The sequence below is a fragment of the Moschus berezovskii genome, chromosome 19, assembly GCF_049115385.1.
Source record: "Moschus berezovskii isolate FMDL1 chromosome 19, NW_MosBer_1.0, whole genome shotgun sequence".
Lineage (NCBI taxonomy): Eukaryota > Metazoa > Chordata > Mammalia > Artiodactyla > Moschidae > Moschus > Moschus berezovskii.
The window spans coordinates 55,503,604-55,522,026 of NC_142478.1; the positions used below are offsets into that span (position 1 = coordinate 55,503,604).

The window sequence follows — 18,423 nt, forward strand, 5'->3', positions numbered from 1 at the left end:
GACGTCCCAGCAGATGACAGGGAGGCACTGCTGCTGCTACTGCTAAGTCACTTCAGTCGTGTCCGACTCTGTGCGACCCCAATGCTATTGTTTGACTCAATTCTAACATTTTCCATAAAAAGTCTGTTACTCTTTTTTTTTTCAGAAATACTTTCACTTCTCACTTTTGATAATAAAATATGATACAGTTAACACAAATGTATAGCTTAAAAGGGGCCATGCTTCTACTTAGCGCCCTGGTCAAGAAAGAGGACTCTGCAGCTGCCCGGGAGGCCCTCTAAGCCTCCTGTTACCATAACCTTTCCTCCCACCCAAAAGCGCCCCTGTTCCTTCTCCAGTAATGACTTCCTCGTGTTTCTTTACAGTTTTATTCTCAGAGTCTGCATCTCTATTCGTGACAGTCTGTCTGCCGCTTAGAGACTTGGCTGTCTCTGGGGCCCGGCACACACACTCTTCTCTGAAAGCCACCACTCTGGAGGCCCGTCGGCAGGTTCTTTCAGTCAGAACCTGCAGTCCTCTCCGGGCACATTTTTATTGGATTCCCACTGTTCTTTCAAGAGTTTCTTTTTCACTAGGGTTTCCTTTGCTCTTTTTTTTCTTTCTTGCTTTCTCTTCTCTGCCTCGCGTTTTTCTCTGCAAATGAGACTGTTTTTGCCATTGTAGAAGACGTCCACTTTCTCTTGCAGGATTCTCCGAGCTAGCTTTCTGTTTTGGTCAACGGATCTGGTCTGGTGGCACTGTAAGAGATGATATTTCATAATGTGAAAGCTGGTATGTCCTGGGCAGGACCTTGGGAATCATTAGACAACCTCATCCCTTTACAGAGGGGTTGGGCCCGCAGGGGCAAAGCCACTTGTCAGGAGTCCCAGCGGATCAGCAGCAGAACAAAGGCCAAGCCCCTTCCTGCCTCTGCCCAGCCTGTGCCCAGTCCCACACCCCAGCTGTTAACGTGGCTTTCACTGTGACTGTGCCAATATTTGGAGTGTTGTTTTGTTTAGAAGTAACAATAGCCTTCAAAGAAAGTCCCCAGATAATTTTGGAAATGTCAACCAGTATGTCTAAGCAAGCCCTCTTGTGTGCCCCATTTATAAATATAAACTTCTGTCTCAAGGAGGAAAATAGCCTTTTTTGGGATTAGTGGTAAAGAACCTGTCTGCTAATGTAGGAGACGTAAAAGACGTGGGTTCACTGCCGAGTTGGGAAGATCCCCTGGAGAAGGGAATGATAACCCACTCCAGTATTCTTGGCTGGAGAATCCCATGGACAGAGGAGCCTGGTGGGCTGCAGTCCATAGGGTCGCAGAGAGTTGGACGCCACTGTAGTGACAGCACGCACGCATGCACTATTAGTCAACCATGATGTTCATTACGCAATATCTCATAACTGGCGAGTGCCTTGCAAAGCTATTTGATAAATTCTGTTAAATGAAAAGATAACATTTCGAGCAACTTTGGAGTAAGCTATATGAAATAGGTTAAACAAATTTAACTATGTCAGGTTTCAGAGTTTTATTTGTTGCTCATAAATAAGTTTCTTTGAGGAAGAAATGAAAAATGATTGAGATTTTAACTAATATATTCAGAAATATGGCAGCAAAGAACAGCTGTCAGGACCAGACTTTGGGTTTGGTTTAAGTTGACTCTGGCAGCTGGAGAAACCTCTCTGGGCCTCAGGCTCCACCTTATGAGCGTGGGCTTATAAAGATTAAGAGTTAACCTGAAGGTGAAGCTGCTCAGAACAGGGCTGGCTGGCAACATGCTCACGTGACACCTAAGTGCTTGCTAACGGTACCACTGGTGTAGGAAAACCTGCCAATCCTCTCTCCACTGCGCCTTGAGGCTTGTGCAGCCTTCAGGGCCCTGGGGCTACGGGACAGACCGGCAGTTCCAGAGCCAGTGAGGCCACTACCAAACCAGGAAACAAGAGAAAGCAGTACAGCCTTTCGTAGAGCGCAGCATGTGTTGACGGCTGGTGATGTTCAGATCAGTGGTTGGAGTTTTACGTTCAGGAGGCTCTGCCGGCCAGTTCTGCTGAGGGTCGACATCAGTTTGCCTCGTTATCTCATTCAGTCCTTCTCCAGAAGGGCAGGTGTTGCTGACATTTACCAAAGGGCAGACGGAGAGACATGGAGAGTGCAGCCATCTGAGTTATCAGCCAGGTGGCTAAGGGCTGAGCCTGCTGGCAGACAGCCCGGGCCCATGGGCTGCTTGGGGGCCCAGAGCCCATGGCAGGGCCACAGACAGAGCCCTCTGCAGCCCAGTGGCTCGACAAGAACTGTGGGGCCTGCCAAGTTCAAGGACAGCAGCACTAAGAGCGCAGTGCACAGGATGCTGGGAGGGGGCTCCTGGGGCCGGGCCCAAGACTCACAGCCCCCCTACTGCTAGGGGCCACAGCTGTCACTCAGAAAAAATCAGGGGACCCCGAGACCACCTTCCTCTACCTTGACGACGATGCCCGAGGGCACGTGTCTCAGCACCACACAGTTGCTTGTTTTGTTGGTTGCTTGGCCCCCTGGACCGTGGCCTTTCACGAACTGCTCTTCAAGCTCATGCTCGTCCAGGGAGAGCAGCGTGGGGTGGTCCTTCTTGCCGGCTGCCTGCACCAGAGTGGCCATCGTTCCTGGGGACAGGAGTGGCAGCTTCTCGCAGAGCCAGAGTCCCCAGGGCACCAGGCACACTCTGGTCAGTGGGACGGGAAAACGGAAGAGACCCGAGGTTCTCATGGTGAGGGGCTCTCAGGACCTGAATCAGACAGAGAGGAGAGCCCTTCAGCCTTGTCTGCTCTCAAGATTAGATGAATACTTCTTCAGGTTCTAAGATCACCTCTTATGCACCAGTTCAAACGATCACCACCCATCTGGCAGGCAGGGGATTTAGGAAATCCGTGCAGACAGGACACCCGGCCACACACACACCTCTCCCCGGCCCTGCACTGTCTATAGTGTTCTCAGCACAGCAGTACATGCCCTGCCAGCTGGTAAATATTTTCTTGTAAACGGACCAAAAATATCTTCAAAGCACCCAGAGGTGCCGTTTTCTCAGGAAGGAGAGGCTGCAAGTGTGAAATTCAAAAGCACGGGGCTGTAATTTGATGAGGAAATACTCCATAGGACACCAAGCAAGACTTAGAATCTGAGTCAAGTGACGTGATTTAAGTGTGTGAGAATCTCTGAAATCAAAATGAAAAGACGACAGTATGTGATGATCTGTTTTAGAGCAGAGCTTAAACAGTCTGACGCAGTAAATATCACTATAAATCAATGTCCTGATTGTTGTTTTTTAATGTTTCCAGTTTCATGGATTTGAATAGGAACATCTGTTCCCTCAGAAGCACTGCCAATCATAGGATCCAACCAGCACACATCCTTAGTGCTACCAAATCCACTGGTTTTTTATTAAGGTGCCTGTTAGGTTCAAAGTAAAAGGCAAGGGAGAGGGAGTGACATGAGGTCAGAAAGAGCAAGATGCGGTCTTCACGGAGCTCACAGAATTTCTCCCAGTCAGAGAAGGTGTTTAAGAAGAACGCGAGAGCTGCTGAACGGGAGGTCTCAATACCTACTCAAGACAAGCAGAAAGCTGAAGTGTCTCAGTTGGCAAAGGCAGAGAGAACAGCAGCTGTGAGGATGTGGAGAGCCCCACAGGCCTCTGCTGCTTTTTGAGGGAAGGCAGAAGACCTGAAAGGAACTGTCAAGTTTCAGAGGCCTACATATTCTCCATGTGAACGGGGCCAGGGGTGTGTGTCACAACCTTGGCCCGTTGTCTCATCTGAAAAATGCAGCAGAATAAGCCCTCTTCATTGGGGCTGCCCCAGTGGCTCAGCGGTAAAGAATCTGCTTGTAAGGCAGGAGCCACAGGTTTGATCCCTGGGTAGGGACGATCCCCTGGAGGAGGGCATGGCAACCCACTCCAGAATTCTCCATGGAGAATTCCATGGACAGAGGAGCCTGGTGGGCTTTGGTCCATAGGGTTGCAGAGTCTGACACGACTGAAGCAACTTGGCACACATGTAAGCCCTCTCCGTGCAACACACACAGGTTTTGAGTGAAATCAGAGAAAACAGTAGTATTCTGGGAAGGGCTTTGTTGATACTCCTGAAGGTATGAGACTGGCTTTTAGCAAAATCACCCAGGTGGATTTAGGGAAGTACGAATGTGCCCCTCACTTAAATGCTTCTTGATCGACGATTCTGTAGACACTGAAAAGAGATGTAGGGTTTTTTTTTTAATTGTAGTTGCTTTATGTATTCCTCTAACAATTGCTTCTTGTGAGGGTCTAGACAGCTTCTTTCACCACTTGAAACCTTGTACATTCTAGCTCATGGCAACTGGTCTCTAGCACAGGTAGGAACTGGAGTTTACCTATGCCAACTTCATCAGCCAAAAGTACTTAACATCCACCAAGTTATTTTTCACTAGGTTTCTCTTGGCTCATTTACCTTTCACCCACCAGCAGTTTTGATGGCTGATGTCCACTGGGCCCCACATGATCTCTAGGTGACCTTATGGCAGAAACATGCTAGTAGGCGTGGCTTCCTTGTAAATATGTGCATTTTCTGAAATCTAAGTGCCTATCTTAGTTATCAGTACAGATGACATGGGTTGTTTCAGTATTCTTCATCTCTCTATGGAAAATAAATGAAATATACTTTTCAGGCTTTAGGCCAGTGCTAGTTTTCAAACTGACACTATGATGTAAACCAATGGTCTGCAACCTTTTTTGGCAGACAGTTGTCTTTGTGGAACACAATTATTCTATGGACCACAGAGCTGGGGAATGGTTTTAGGATGATTCTAGCGCATTACATTTATTGTGTACTTTATTTCTATTATTGTTACATCAGCTCCACCTCAGATCATCAGGCCCTAGATCCCGGAGGCTGGGGCACGTGGGCTTGCTCAGTCGCTTGTCATGTTCGACTCTTTGCAACCCTAAAAGGTTATAGTGGGCCAGGCTCCTCTGTCCATGTGATTCTCCAGGCACAATACTGGAGTGGGTTGCCATTCCCTCCTCCAGGGGGTCTTCCCAACTCAGGGATCCAACCCATATCTCCTGTGGCTCTTGCACTGCAGGTGGATTCTTTACCGCTGAGCCACCAGGGAAGCCCCTAGGAGGTTGGGAACCTCTGGTCTAAACTCATATCTTCTTTGTGAAAAGTACCACATTCACCACGTTCCATCAGTCCCAGTGGGTGATAATTAAGGAGGTGTTGTTTCATAAGATGCTCCGTGGCTACCAGGGGAGGTATTCTGAAACAAGAGTATGCCAATGAAAGTGGTGCTTTAAAAATGGGTTCTGTTTATTGTGTGAAATATGTCAGAAGCATCCTCAGGAAATGATGAATGATAAAGCCTTTCTCTGCCGTCTCTACAACAAAGAATCCGCTCCCCTATAAATGACTGAAACCAAATCGATGTCCACAATTTCCTTCCCCTTATTTCTGCTTTCAGTCTACAGAACAGAATTCCTTTGTGTATTAGTGTCTGGTCCCTGGATTAGGTTCATGGAACAGGAGCCCAGTGCCTCTCCTGGGGCTGCCCTTCCGTTAGGCAATCTGACCAGGCAGGATGGCGGTAGAATATACTGTGGCCACAAAGAAAAGGAAAGAGGTCTGAGACAGGGCGAAACTCCCAGACAAAGGGTGGAGAGGAGGAGAGCACTTTTATCAGCTGCTTTGTCGCCAGCTCAGTATACTTCAAGTCTACCTTTCTGTCCTAGTTCAGAGCTGACACCCACAGGAAGGTCTCCCACCCGACTGGAGTTCACGAAGGTCCCCAGTGTTCAGTTACTGGCTGCTTTGTCTAACAGCTAATTCCAACGGCCAATCGGATGATTCCAAATACTTTGAGTATCTCCTGGAGCTCTGGCTGGACTCCAAAAATGGCTAAAAATGACAAACACACCATGGCTCCACTTCCCTGAAGCCCGGAGAAGAATACAGATTGGATTTCAGTTTTTGTGATACCCACAGAGCAACCCAAAGTCTTTGGGGAACAATAAAAGCAGCTTGAATTAGAGCTCATCGTGACATTAAAAAAAAGAGAGAGAAATGGTAACAAGCAGTGTGAGTAAGGGGAAACCGGCAGTCGAAACAGCAAGCCCGGATTCCTTCCTGTTGGTGTGAGCCTCAGGCCCGGGTGGGGTCTCCACCCTGACTCCCCTCCGCTCTGCGTTTCCTTGGAGGGCGGCGTCTGCACTAGACAGCTGACTGCAATTCAGGTTAAAGCCACGCTCTCTCACTTGGTCAAGCTGGAGATAAGAAGGCGATGCCTTTACAACAGGAACATTAATTTGTTCCATGAATATTTTCAGCATCTACTATATGCCTCGATGAGTCTGAGACTACAGCATAAAACGGAAATGGAGATGTCTGTAAGTAAGGTATGTGCCAGAGCCTAGCATGGACGAGAAGCCAGAGAGCAGTGGTTCTCAGACTTCACTGTGCCCTCAAGTCACCCGGAAGGCTGGTTATCAGGACTTTGAAGCTGCATCCTATTAAGTGCCTTTGTTCTTGATAGGAGCCAGCAGAGTCCCTCCTCTGGCTTACACGATCAGCCCAAACCAAGACAGACACCTAGCTCAGGGGTGGTATGCTCTGCTCTGGAATGTGGCCTGTGATTGGAGCACACACAGACTTTAAACAAGGGGCAGCGAGGTGAGGCTTGTTTCACCAATGGCTCAAAAGCTCTGGAGAGTGGTAAGGGGAGGCTACTGTCTGTGCATCTGAGACACAGAGAGGGTATGTGAGTCTGGAAAGCTCAGGATTAGCTCTGGACCCACCTTCTGGATGCCATTTGCCCACCATTCAGTGATGATGTTTTCGAAAGGTAGAGTACTAGTTTCTCTTAGAAACAACTTAGTGCATCAACCTTGCAGGAATCATCCAAACTAAGCAAAGGAACAGGTGTGGAGATTCACTGAAATGGGGTGCTTTAGCAAAGATGGGGCTTCTCAGGTGGCTCAGTGGTAAAGAATCAGCCTGCCAAGCAGGAGATGCAGGTTGATCCCTGGGTCAGGAAGATCCCTTGGAGAAGAAAATGGCAACTGACTCCAGTATCCTTGCCATGGAGAATCTCATGGACAGAGGAGCCTGGAGGGCTACAGTCCATGGGGTCGCAAAGAGTCAATAGGACTGAGCGACTAAATGACAACAATAGGAAAGGTGAGTTCACACTTTCATGGCTCTAACTTTCACACACAGACAAATCCCTTAGGGACCCTGTTAAACAGGATGCAGGTCATTAGGTCTGGGGTGGGGCTTGAGACCCTGCCTTTCTAACAAGCTCCCAGGTAAGGTGGCTGCTGCCTGCAGTCCTGGCTCTTGGGATTATATGACTGCTAGGTAAGAGTCTTAGGATCGTGTTGACAATGATGGAGGTGGAGAAGGTGGAAAGGGAAGGAACAGGCAAGAGAGGAAAGACATTTGGAGAAAAGAATGAAATGAATGTCGAGTTGAGCAAAAAGAGCAGGTGAAATGGTCACGAGGGGATTGAGAAACTGGGTCATCTGAAAAAAAAAAACACCAAAAATGTTGCTTCTATTGCATTAATGTTCTAGAACAGCAATGTCTAATAGAAATACAGTGCAAGCCACATGTGAAATTCTAAATTTTCTAAGCCACACTAAAAAGAGTAAATATCAACTGATGAAGTAAATTTCAATATACTTTACTTAATCCAATACATCCCAAATAAAATTAGGTCAACATGTGAGCAATATAAAAATTATTGAGATCTCCTTTTTATATGAGGTCTGCACAATCTGAGGTGTGGCCACGCTTATAGCACATGTTGGTTTGGACTAGCCATGAGTGCTCACGGCCACTATAGTGGATAAGGGAGTTCTGGAGTCTTGCAATCAGAGTGTGGTCCATGGGGCAGCAGCACCACTGAGAGCCTGTTAGGCATGAAGAATCTCAGGTCCGACCCCAGGCCTTCTAAATGAGAACCCGCATTTTAATAAGGTCCTCAAGTGATTCAGCAGCACGCTGAAGTTTGAGAAGCAAAGGACACAGGAATTAGCTAGTTCTTCCAGCTGCTTTTCAGAGCTTGTTGTCTCTTATGTTGATAATGTTTCAGAAGTTGAGGCCAGAATGCAGCAGGGCTGTTTACCTGCTTAGTCATGGTCTTGTTTCCCCTTCCTGAAGAAGGAGATAAACTAGATTTCAAAAGCAATTATCTCATCAGTTGTGAAGGACCAAATTCAGTGAGCTTTTAAAAAGACAAAATGGCCAGCTGATGGCACCAGAAGCTAAGTGAGAGGATTTTCTGAGAAATGCTTAGTAATAATCTATATTTTGAAAGTGTGTTTGGGGGACTTCCCTGGTGGTCCGGTGGTTAAGAATCCACCTTGCAATGCAGGAGACGTGGGCTCGATCCCTGGTCTGGGAACTAAGATCCCACCTGCCACGGAGCAACTAAGCCTGCGCCACAACTTGAGGGTCTGTATAATTCAGAAAAAGATTGTGTATGACTCAAGGAAGACCCTGTGTGCTGAAACTAAGACCTGATGCTGCCAAATACATAAGTAAATACATTTGAAAAAACCCACAAAAGTGTGTTTTGGTGTTCCCTGCCAAATGGGAGTAAAGAGAAAGCACCCTTTCTTTCCCTTTCACATCCAGCTCATGCTTCTGTTCTGGTTACCTGAAATCCTCATGAAGAAGTGAAGTGAAAGTCACTCAGTCATGTCCAACTCTTTGTGACCCAATTGACTGGAGCCCTCCAGGCTTCTCCGTCCATGGGATTCTCCAGGCAAGAATACTGGAGTGGGTTGCCATGCCCTTCTCCAGGGGATCTTCCCCACCCAGGGATTGAACCCAGGTCTCCAGCATTGAAGGCAGAGTTCCTACAGTTTGAGCTGCTTGGGAAACCCAAATCCTCATGAGGGCTGGAACACATCCCCAAACAGAACCCCAGGGAACTGGCTCAGGCTTGACACAGACCCTGTCATTTCCTAGGCTGGGGGTTCTCCACTGAAGAGAAAGCACTATCCAGCCACAGTAAGTGTTTCCAGAGACCTACTTCTCAAAAAAAAAAAAAAGAAGAAAGAAACACAATGGACTGAGCAGGAAAGGACAACAGAGCTATCAAAATGACAGAGCTGACGACAGAGGACAAGAGGATAAGGAGACCACTCCTGAGTTTGGTTTAAATTCAATAGGCCTACTGCTGCCCAGTTCAAGAGACAACTAATAAAGCAGATAAAGAGAAAGCTTTCAATTCATACAATACTAACAACCCGTCCAGTTTTTTTAAACAGAAAATGTTGAATCCACAATTACACCTGTCCTATTTGGGTGCATCACTGTGATTTTCTTCTATTTATGGCACCCAACAGGAACTCTGTTATTTATCAACTATGCTATTAAAATAAGACAGACACATAAAAAAGCAGCAATGATTACACTCCACATTTTTCTCTAAAAGTCACAAAGACTCTATTAATGATGCCTTGTATTTGTTTAGGATGCCTGTTTTCAAACCACGTTCAAATACATTATTGTATTTCATACAAATAAAAGACGAGATGAATACTCTGTGGAATATTTCAGGAAGACTTATTTTGGAAGAATATTCCTTTTTCTTAAACTAAATTTGTCCTTCCCACCCCTTGTTTCTTAACCTTTCATTAACATCTCCAGATTTGTTTTCCCCCAGCTCCTTAAAGAGTATTAGCTCATTTTCAATTTTCTCTTGACCCTTTCTCTCTATTTTTTTGTCCCTGACAGGCCATACTGCTCTGTAGTCAGCATGACTGAGTCAGTGTCTCAACGCCATGATTTACTCACCATGCAGCTCTGGCCATGTTTCCAAATCTGTAAAATGGAGGGTATACCACCTAGGAAGAGAAAAAAAAAAATTGCACAGGTCGCCACAGATTTAAAGCACTTAGTGGTGCTCCAAAGCACACAAAGCTCAGCAACCTCTGGCTAACAAAACACAAGCCCAGTCTGCAAATGGATTATTTCATGGACTTATGTTTTAAAAGCTCAGAGAAAAGATATCTAGAACTTGACCTGCAAACTATTTTACTTTGTATGGTCCAATTTAAGAAATTCTTAGGGACCATGTGATCACCAGAGACTTGCTGTTTGGTGAGGTCATAATTGTGGTCTATGAAATCAGGTGCCAGAGAGGTAATTATGATGCCGAGAATATAGCTTGACTTCCCAGCCGGTTTCAAATTGAAAGATAAAAACTACCTTCATCAAAACAAGTCCTGGTTTAAACATACAGATCTTTAGGAATTATCTGATATAGTAAGAAAAATTATGAGGGGTAGGAAAGGTAAAAAAAAAAAGTCATATTTAAATGTACACCTGATCATTCATTTTCATGTTCAATGGTTTTAGAGTTCCTCATTTTTCCTGTGGGGGACAGCCCTCCCCCAACTCCCATCAATGACAAGCTGTTTGGATATAAGAATTACTGACACCAAGTAACACCCTGGTTAACAGACATTAAATGCCTCAAGCATTTAACAGCCAGTATTACTAAATACTGAATACGGAGAACGTAATGGCAATGGCAAGCCACTCCAGTACTCTTGCCTAGAAAATCCCATGGACAGAGGAGCCAGGTAGGCTGCAGTCCATGGGGTCGCTATGAGTCAGACATGACTGACCGACTTCACTTTCACACATTGGAGAAGGAAATGGCAACCCACTCCAGTGTTCTTGCCTGGAGAATCCCAGGGATGGGGGAGCCTGGTGGGCTTCCGTCTATGGGGGTCACACAGAGTCGGACACGACTGAAGTGACTTAGCAGTAGCAGCATTACTGAATAGCCTAATCTTATCCCAATCAAGGAGCTCCACTCAAAACTGTCATTTGAAGCCTTCATGGCAAAAGATAAATACTTTAGCAATGCATGCTCAGTCACTCCGTTGTGTCTGACTCTTTGTGACCCCATGGACTGTAGCCTGCCAGGCTTCTCTGTCCATGGGATTATCCCAGCAAGAATACTGGAGTGGGTTGCCATTTCCTCTTCCAGGGGATCTTCCTAACCCAAGGATTGAACCCGCATTTCCTGTGGCTCTGGCACTGGCAGGTGGATTCTTTACCACTGAGCCACCTGGGAAGCCCCACTTGAGCAATATGATGTTATAATAAAGTCATATGGTAATCACACCCTTATAAAGCCATAAAATATTAGTGTAAGCTTGCACACAAGTAATGCAAAATCTCCAGTATGAGGAGAGGGAGGTTAAATTAGATTAATAGTTACTGGGCTTCCCTGGTGTCTCAGATAGTAAAGAATCCGCCTGTGATGCAGGAGACCTGGGTTCTATCCCTGGGTTGGGAAGATCCCCTGGGGGAGGGCATGACAACCCACTCCAGGATTCTTACCTGGAGAACCCCCATGGACAGAGGAGCCTGGTGGGCTGCAGTCCATGGGGTCGCAAAGAGTTGGACACGACTGAGTCACTAAGCACAGCACACACAGCACATACTGGTATTTCTAAAGCCTTCTCTTCCCTAGTTATTTATATAAAGTTTCTTTTTAGTCCAATTAGTCAAAAACAATTTCCACTCTGAATCTGTAAAAATTTAGACCCCTTCAAAGAGCTTAAATTAAGAGATAACATGTGACTACCTTTACCAAAATATTTCATGTCTGTTGGTTAACAAGATAATTTGGTTAATCAGAATACTAGTTCCTGAACACATTGGCTTATTAATTAATCACAGATTAATAGGTTTTTTGAAAGTTACCTAAAATCACACTGCCAAAGACAGAAACACACTGAAACTAAACAAAATCCATCTGATTCTGTATCAAAAAGCCATGTTCTCCTGCCTAGTGCATGATTAGGAACTAATATCCAGTACTCAATGTTGGGGTTAACATTTTTCTTGAGGGAAACATACCTCCCTTTGCCTGGAGCTGTCCCAGGAATCCACTCTCCCATTCTTGTGTGAGTGCAAGATTCTACAGTATCTCAATTATAGATTTTTAACCAACTGAAATTAGTGGTAAAACTGCTTTTTGTTTTGTTTTTTGATGGACTTGAAATAGACATTGAAAATAGAGCCGTGTGCTTAAAAGTAATTTGATTTAGTTTAGGTATTAAACACAGCACTGATTGGTGGATTAACACAACTGGGAGGAGGATTTGATTTATTTAAGCTTGAGATCTTCCATACACTGATAAGATTTTGAAGAGAATGAATTTTTACTGTTGAGACAAATTGTTAGGTGTTTTTAGAAGGCTCCGATCAGATGAAACGCCTCTTGGCAGATTTGTTATTCCAAAGGCAAATAACATCTGCTCCTGGCTTCTGCATCCTGCATCCTTCTGCTCCTGCATCCTGGCTTCTCAGCACACCAAAGGACAGGGCTAGCGAAGTGACTTTACTGGGGGTTCAGGACACTTAGAGGTAAATGAAAGAGCTGGAAGTACTTTCATCTGAAAAACGCGGAATGAACAGAGGGTGTGAGATGGACTGAGGGGCCCACGGGAAGGGACGTGGGTTCTCTGTGGTCCTTCGAAAGGCCTGGCAGGAGCAAAACCCTCACGATGCCTAAAACAGGCCCAGCTGCATGATCATAGCTACCCAAGGCTCTGCCGAACAAGTAAATGAGCATCGATCCATTTGCTCTCCGGCTTCGGTGGAACTGTTTTCTACATAACGGTGGGCTCTCGTCCTCGCCCGCCCCCCAAGTCCGTGAAGAGCCCAGTGCTGACCCCCCGCCCCAGCCTAAGGTAAATCAGTTCCAGGGACAATTTAGTTCAGGTGTCGGGGCCGGCTTCATCTCACAGCCAGTGGGGCCTCCAGGTCAATGGGCGACGCGACTCAGGGTCGCAAAATAGGGAAATTCAGGGGTTCCAGCTCCCAGTCCTTTCTCCAGAGCCCCTGATGATCGTGGGCAACCGTGTGGATGCCGAGCTTCTCCATAGACGCTTACCTGACCTCAGGAATGGCCTTCCGCCCCCAATGTTCTGGGGGAACTGTAATCACCTCAGGAGCTGGAACACTAACTCGCTTCCCGGTCTGCGCACGCGCGACTCTCCTGCCGCAGCTGCCCTCAGGCCTGAGAGCCCCCCTCGTCTTACCTATTGCGCATGCGGGAAGCTAAGTAGTCTTTCCCGCGTAGCTGCGGTAGGTTCCAAGAGAGCCAATCAGAGGATAGGACTTGACAGCAGCCCCGCCCCTCTCGTTTCCCCGGAGGCTGACCTCGGTCTCTGGTGGGAGCTGGGGGACAGGAAGGGGTAAGTCGAAGCGAGCGCCGGGGCACGGCCGTCTCCGCCCCCTGCCAAGCAACCAATCGCGATCAAGACGCCGGGCGCGCGCACGCTCCCTCGAGTTTAACGGTCGCGAGAGGCCGAGCGCCTGACCCTGACATCGGCAGTGGGAGCGGCGGCCAGGTAAGTGGCCGCCGGCCTGCGGGGAGCTGCCAGTCGCAGGGGACAGGGGACGCGACGTCGAGGACACCGAGCCAGCGGACCCCTGAGTGTGCTGATGGGTTAGGGCGGGGGAAGACCAACAGTCACGCGACACCACCCCACCGGAGCCAGCGGGCGTGTGGGGGCTTTGCCCTGGTCCGTACGCCTTTTCTAGACTCTGTGCCCTTGAGTGACACCCGCGCGGCCCAATCGCTGAGCGCCTCTTCCCCAGGGGCGGGGGGCTTGAGGGATTTCGCTTTTCTTTTTTTTTTGACCAGGTTCCTGGACTTCCTTTGAGAATCAGTAATGTAGTTGTGGCACCGACAGTTTTAACTCTGGCCTCCCCGCTGGCTACAATTTAGGCGAGAACCAGCAGCGGCGGTCTGGCTGTCAGCGCGAAAATGTCAGAATTTGGCCTCAAAACCTGAAATCATCCCTTCTTTCCCCTTCTCGGGTTCCCAACAAAGCAGAACGCCTGGTTAACTTTTATATTCTCAGCAGACCACGTATCAGTCGTTTCCTTTCTCCCTAACTCCCTTTTTCCCTTTTGGAGCTGGGGGCATCCGAAGCGTCATATTTTGTTTGTGGGAGATACAAAAACGTCTCTGTTCTTATATCCATTCTCCATCAGGTTCTTAAAATTATGCTTTGTATATCTTTTTAAAAAAACTCATCCCCCCCGCATCCCTCTCCCCACCCCCACGCTCTGCTGGGGAGGCATCATCACATTTCAAGATCCATCTGGATCTACTGCGTCCGGATTAACTCAACGGGGAAAATAATAGATGGAGTTGCCTGCAGATCCATGTCCCTAGAGATTTTGCGTTTTCCTGGTGGAAGAGCAAGGTGATTTGAATTCAGGTATTTTCGTTGCCAGATGGAAGGTGCGGCCCCTGAGTTTGTCAGTACCCTTTGTCGTTGGTGATGGGCTGAGTCACTGGGGAGAAATCTGTTTAGCTAGGTCGGGTTACCCTTGGCCTTCACACCTGTCCCTGAAGGAAACGGTTCCTTTGTGAGCTGATGCTTTCAACGTTGTGCTTTGTAAAACCAGGCTGTAGAAAGTGGGAACCTAGAGGAAACAGAATAATACATTATTTTCCTTTATTGCGTCCCCTAAAGCTTCCATCTTGTAAGCAGCATAGGTTTTCTTTTATTCTTTTTTTCCCCTGTTATTCCTTGGCTTTTTTTTTTTTTTAAAGTACATGAATTTCTTAAAAAGGAGGCAGTTGACTTGTTACAGCCAATTTACATCTGTACATCTAGCTTCAGTTAAATTTTAGTGGACCTGGCAAATAGTTTATTTTTTCAGAAGTAATTAAAAGTATTCTGTGTATATAGTATACAGTGCAAAATGCGTTCCTTCCACCCCCACCTTCAGTGGGGAAACAAGCATTGTTAACGGTTTTCAATACCAAATTAAATACTAAGTAGTTCCCATTCATCTATTCGTGGTATAAATCAACAGGCATGCTTGATAAAATGTATTAAAGGAATGAACAAGGCATGTAAGTTTTCCAATTATTACACAGAATTGTGTCTGGAACCTTGCTTATTAAGCACCTAAAGTTTTGAAATGTTACCTGAAAAAATACTAGTTCAGTTCAGTCACTCAGTCGTGTCCGACTCTTTTCGACCCCATGGACTGCAGCACGCCAGGCTTCCCTGTCCATCACCAACTCCCAGAGCTTACTCAAACTCATGTCCATCAAGTCAGTGATGCCATCCAACCATCTCATCCTCTGTCGTCCCCTTCTGCCTTCAACTACTACTGCTACTTCTGTAAATCACTGTTGCTGCTGCTGCTAAGTCACTTCAGTCGTGTCCGACTCTGTGTGACCCCATAGACGGAAGCCCACCAGGCTCCCCCATCCCTGGGATTCTCCAGGCAAGAACACTGGAGTGGGTTGCCATTTTTACTGTAGATTTTTTATTGAGATACAAGTTACCATAAAATTTATTCTTTTAAAGTGTACAATTCAGTGATTTTTTTAGTATAGTCACAGGGTTGTGCATTCATCACCACTGTCTAATTGTAGAACTTTTCATCTCCCCAGAAAGACACCCTATGCCCATTTTGGTCACTCTCATTCTCTCCTCCCAGCTCCTGGCAACCATTTATCTCCTTTCTCTATAGATTTGGCTACTCTAGATACTTTGTATAAATGGAATCATACAATAAGGTCTTTTGTTGGGCTTCTTTTACTTAGTGTGTGTGTGTGTATTTTTTTTTTTTTTGGCTGCACCTTGTGCTGCTTGCAGGGTCTTAGTTCCTCCACCAGGGATTGAACCTGGGCCCACAGCAGTGAAAGGTCTGAGCCCTAACCCCTGGACCACCGAAGAATTCCCTTTAGCATAATGTTTTAAATGTTTATCCACAGTGTAGCATAATTCCGCACTTTATTATTTTCTATGACTGAGAAATATTATATGGATTGTTGTTGTTCAGTCACTAAGCCTTGTCTGACTCTTTGTGACCCCGTGGACTGCATGCAGCATGCCAGGCTTTTCTGTCTTCCATTATCTCCTGGAATTTGTTCAGATTCATGTCCATTGAGTCAGTGATGCTGTCTAACCATTTCATCCTCTTGCCGGCCCCTTCTCCTTTTGCTTTCAGTCTTTCCCAGCATCAGGGTCTTTTCCAGTGAATCAGCTCTTCATGTCATATGGACACACCACATTTATTTATCCAACAGTTGATGGACATTTGAGTTGTTTCTGAATTTTGGCTATTACGAAAAGTGTTGCTCTCCTTAATGTAGATTTGTATAAAAGGATCAAGGTTTCTAAAGTTTTGGCAAAGTTTTTTGTAATAGTATTTTGTTCCTCATTCATTTTCAGACTCTCCTGGGACCTTCAGATATTTCACTTCTGAATGTCAGCAACTGAAAATGCCTGTAGACGATGAAGCATCTGAAGATGACTCAGATTCAGTTTCTTCAAACAGTGCAAGAACCTGAATTTTCAAATGAGAGCGTGTAACAATTTCTGTACACTATGGAAGATTTTGACTTGGGGAAACCCTCACAGAAAACTTCATCTTCTATAGAATCTGATATAAAAAATTCTCCTCATTCTCTTGGACTGAACGTAAATACTAATAGGTAAGAATGGGAATAGATTTTTTTAATGTAATGACAAATCAAAATAACTTTATTTGCATAATTTGGCAGTTTATCCAAATAGTGTCATACTTACTGTTTGCATTTTTAAAACCCCAAAGCTGTGATCAGGTTCAAGGACAGTTGTTTAAGAATAATTTCAGTATTTTCATGGTCTTCATTTCTCCCAGAGATATGCTTTTATATGGGGAGCATTGTGAAAAAGGACTTGTTTTGCTGGATGCAGTTCTCTTTACATTTTTTTTATTTTTGGTAAATTACAAGCATATTTTTAAAATTTAATTGACTAAATATTGTTTCTCCATTTTGAAATTAAGAGGAAAAATAATGTTTCATGTTGCAGAAATACCTCACCAATCTTGAAGGCAGCAATTTCAAGATTGAAAAAAAATTGAATACTAGGAAGTTAGCAAAAAAGCGAGCTGAGTTGACAAAATAGATGCTATCAAACAATGCATTTTCTGCATTTTCTTTTTAAATTATCCCACGTTTGGTTTGTTTTAATCGGGGCCTGTTTACTCTAATTTTATACATAGTCAAGTTGATTATTTGGTTTCTAATTGTTGTTATTCAGTCATTAAGTCATGTCCAATTCTTTGAGACTCCATGAACTACAGCACGCCAGCTTCAAAATTTACATTAGCTTACAAACAGCAAAGAGGCAGAGGCCATTTATCACCTATAAAAAGCAAGTACAGTAAAGCAGAAACATAGCAGTCTGGCGCCTACTGGTAAAGGAGCAAACTTGCACACAGTAATAGATCTTGAAGAAATTGTGTATTTTAAATAAATTGCTTAAAAGATTTGTTTATTTTTTGCCTTCCTCAGGAGGAATTTAAGGCAGCTTACAAGAATATATAAAATAAAAGGAGAACGCATAAAGTAGGGTAGAAAGGGAGAGAAAAAAAAAAGCATGGGACATGGTCCAGAAACACTTGCCATAATAATCTATACTTACTTCCTGAATGTTGGCCACGTTTTTTGTTTCCTGTGTCATCATTTGGCAGCCCTTTTGAAATCCACTTCTAGAAGAAACCCTTTTTAGAACATAGAGTTTGATTTGCCTGGAGGAACTTAAATGTGCCTTTCTAATGAAAATTATGTCACTGAACTGTCTCTCTTTTATTGTGACTGGCAGTTAAATTGGCCAAATTTAAACTTGATTATTGCACAACTATAATTGTGTATTAAACCCTTAATGGATACCATATTATGTTCTTTCCCTTGAATTTTTATTAGTATTTTTCTGATCCTAACTCTTTATTATATTACTGTTATTTTCATTAGTGTCCTCTTTTTCACAAATTGTTTGTAAAACAAAGCAGAGTATCAATAAATAAAAGAAAAATGACCTTTTAGTGGTTGGAATTTAAATTTTAATGTCCCTAATTATGGCTTGTGTTTTTATAAAGCAAATCTGAAATAAACTCCTCTCAGATTTAGAAAAACAGTCCTCCTGGGAAAAATTAGTGCTATTTTACACATTGAATAGGCTAAATAAGTCCTGAATATCTGCTACTAATTTGCTTGGCACTACTTTTATTCAAAGACAGTGCAAAGATAAGCATGAGCTTATCATGCCAAATTAGGGGGATCCAGTTAACAAGATGTGACTGTAATTCTGGGTAGTGGAGAAAGGATCTCCATTACAATAAAGGACTGCTCTTGAAGTGGAGTGAAATACTCCTCTGGAATAATTTAGATTGGAGTCACTGAGAATTTTCCTTATTGTTTAGCATACACTTTTATCTTCTGCTCTACTCTGGAATATTCTCTCCCTTCTGAAGAAGGTCTTTCTGTTTTGTTCTTAAAAATATAATTAAGTGCTGTCTGTCTTTTCACTACTATTTTCCTTTCGTGGACAAACTTGTGATCAGATTTTCAGCAAATGAGGTGCTCTTGAGTAGGATTAAGTATCA

The 18,423-nt window shown here is 44.8% G+C and overlaps 2 protein-coding genes across 12 annotated transcripts in view; one reads left to right on the plus strand and one right to left on the minus strand.

Moving 5' to 3' along the window:
* Positions 1 to 349: 349 nt before the first annotated feature.
* MTRFR (mitochondrial translation release factor in rescue) lies at positions 350 to 13,045 on the minus strand. Its single transcript, XM_055404452.2, has 4 exons — positions 12,908 to 13,045; positions 9,787 to 9,836; positions 2,441 to 2,741; positions 350 to 737 (listed from the first exon to the last, which is right to left on the minus strand). The coding sequence occupies exons 3-4, from the start codon at positions 2,720 to 2,722 to the stop codon at positions 501 to 503; spliced, it is 519 nt and encodes a 172-aa protein (XP_055260427.2). The 5' UTR covers positions 2,723 to 2,741; positions 9,787 to 9,836; positions 12,908 to 13,045; the 3' UTR covers positions 350 to 500.
* Positions 13,046 to 13,059: 14 nt separating this feature from the next.
* MPHOSPH9 (M-phase phosphoprotein 9) overlaps positions 13,060 to 18,423 on the plus strand; it is a 60,140-nt gene continuing 54,776 nt past the window's right edge. For 10 of the 11 annotated variants that reach the window (XR_008683025.2, XR_016035334.1, XR_016035336.1 and 7 more), the window contains exons 1-2: positions 13,060 to 13,367; positions 16,224 to 16,486. Coding sequence is in view for 4 of the 11 variants with exons in the window: in XM_055404445.2 (XP_055260420.2) it covers positions 16,380 to 16,486 (107 nt within the window). In the remaining 7 variants the exon portion in view is untranslated. Of the gene's footprint in view, positions 13,542 to 16,223; positions 16,487 to 18,423 lie in introns of all 11 variants that reach the window. The other variant, XM_055404446.2, reaches the window with a different exon arrangement.

Excerpts from the sequence above, each read along its gene's own strand:
- MTRFR (XM_055404452.2), bottom strand. The coding sequence starts at position 2,722 with ATGAGAACCTCGGGTCTCTTCCGTTTTCCCGTCCCACTGACCAGAGTG. Across the intron at positions 738-2,440 it reads CCTCGGGCATCGTCGTCAAG|TGCCACCAGACCAGATCCGT; the intron begins GTAGAGGAAGGT and ends CATCTCTTACAG.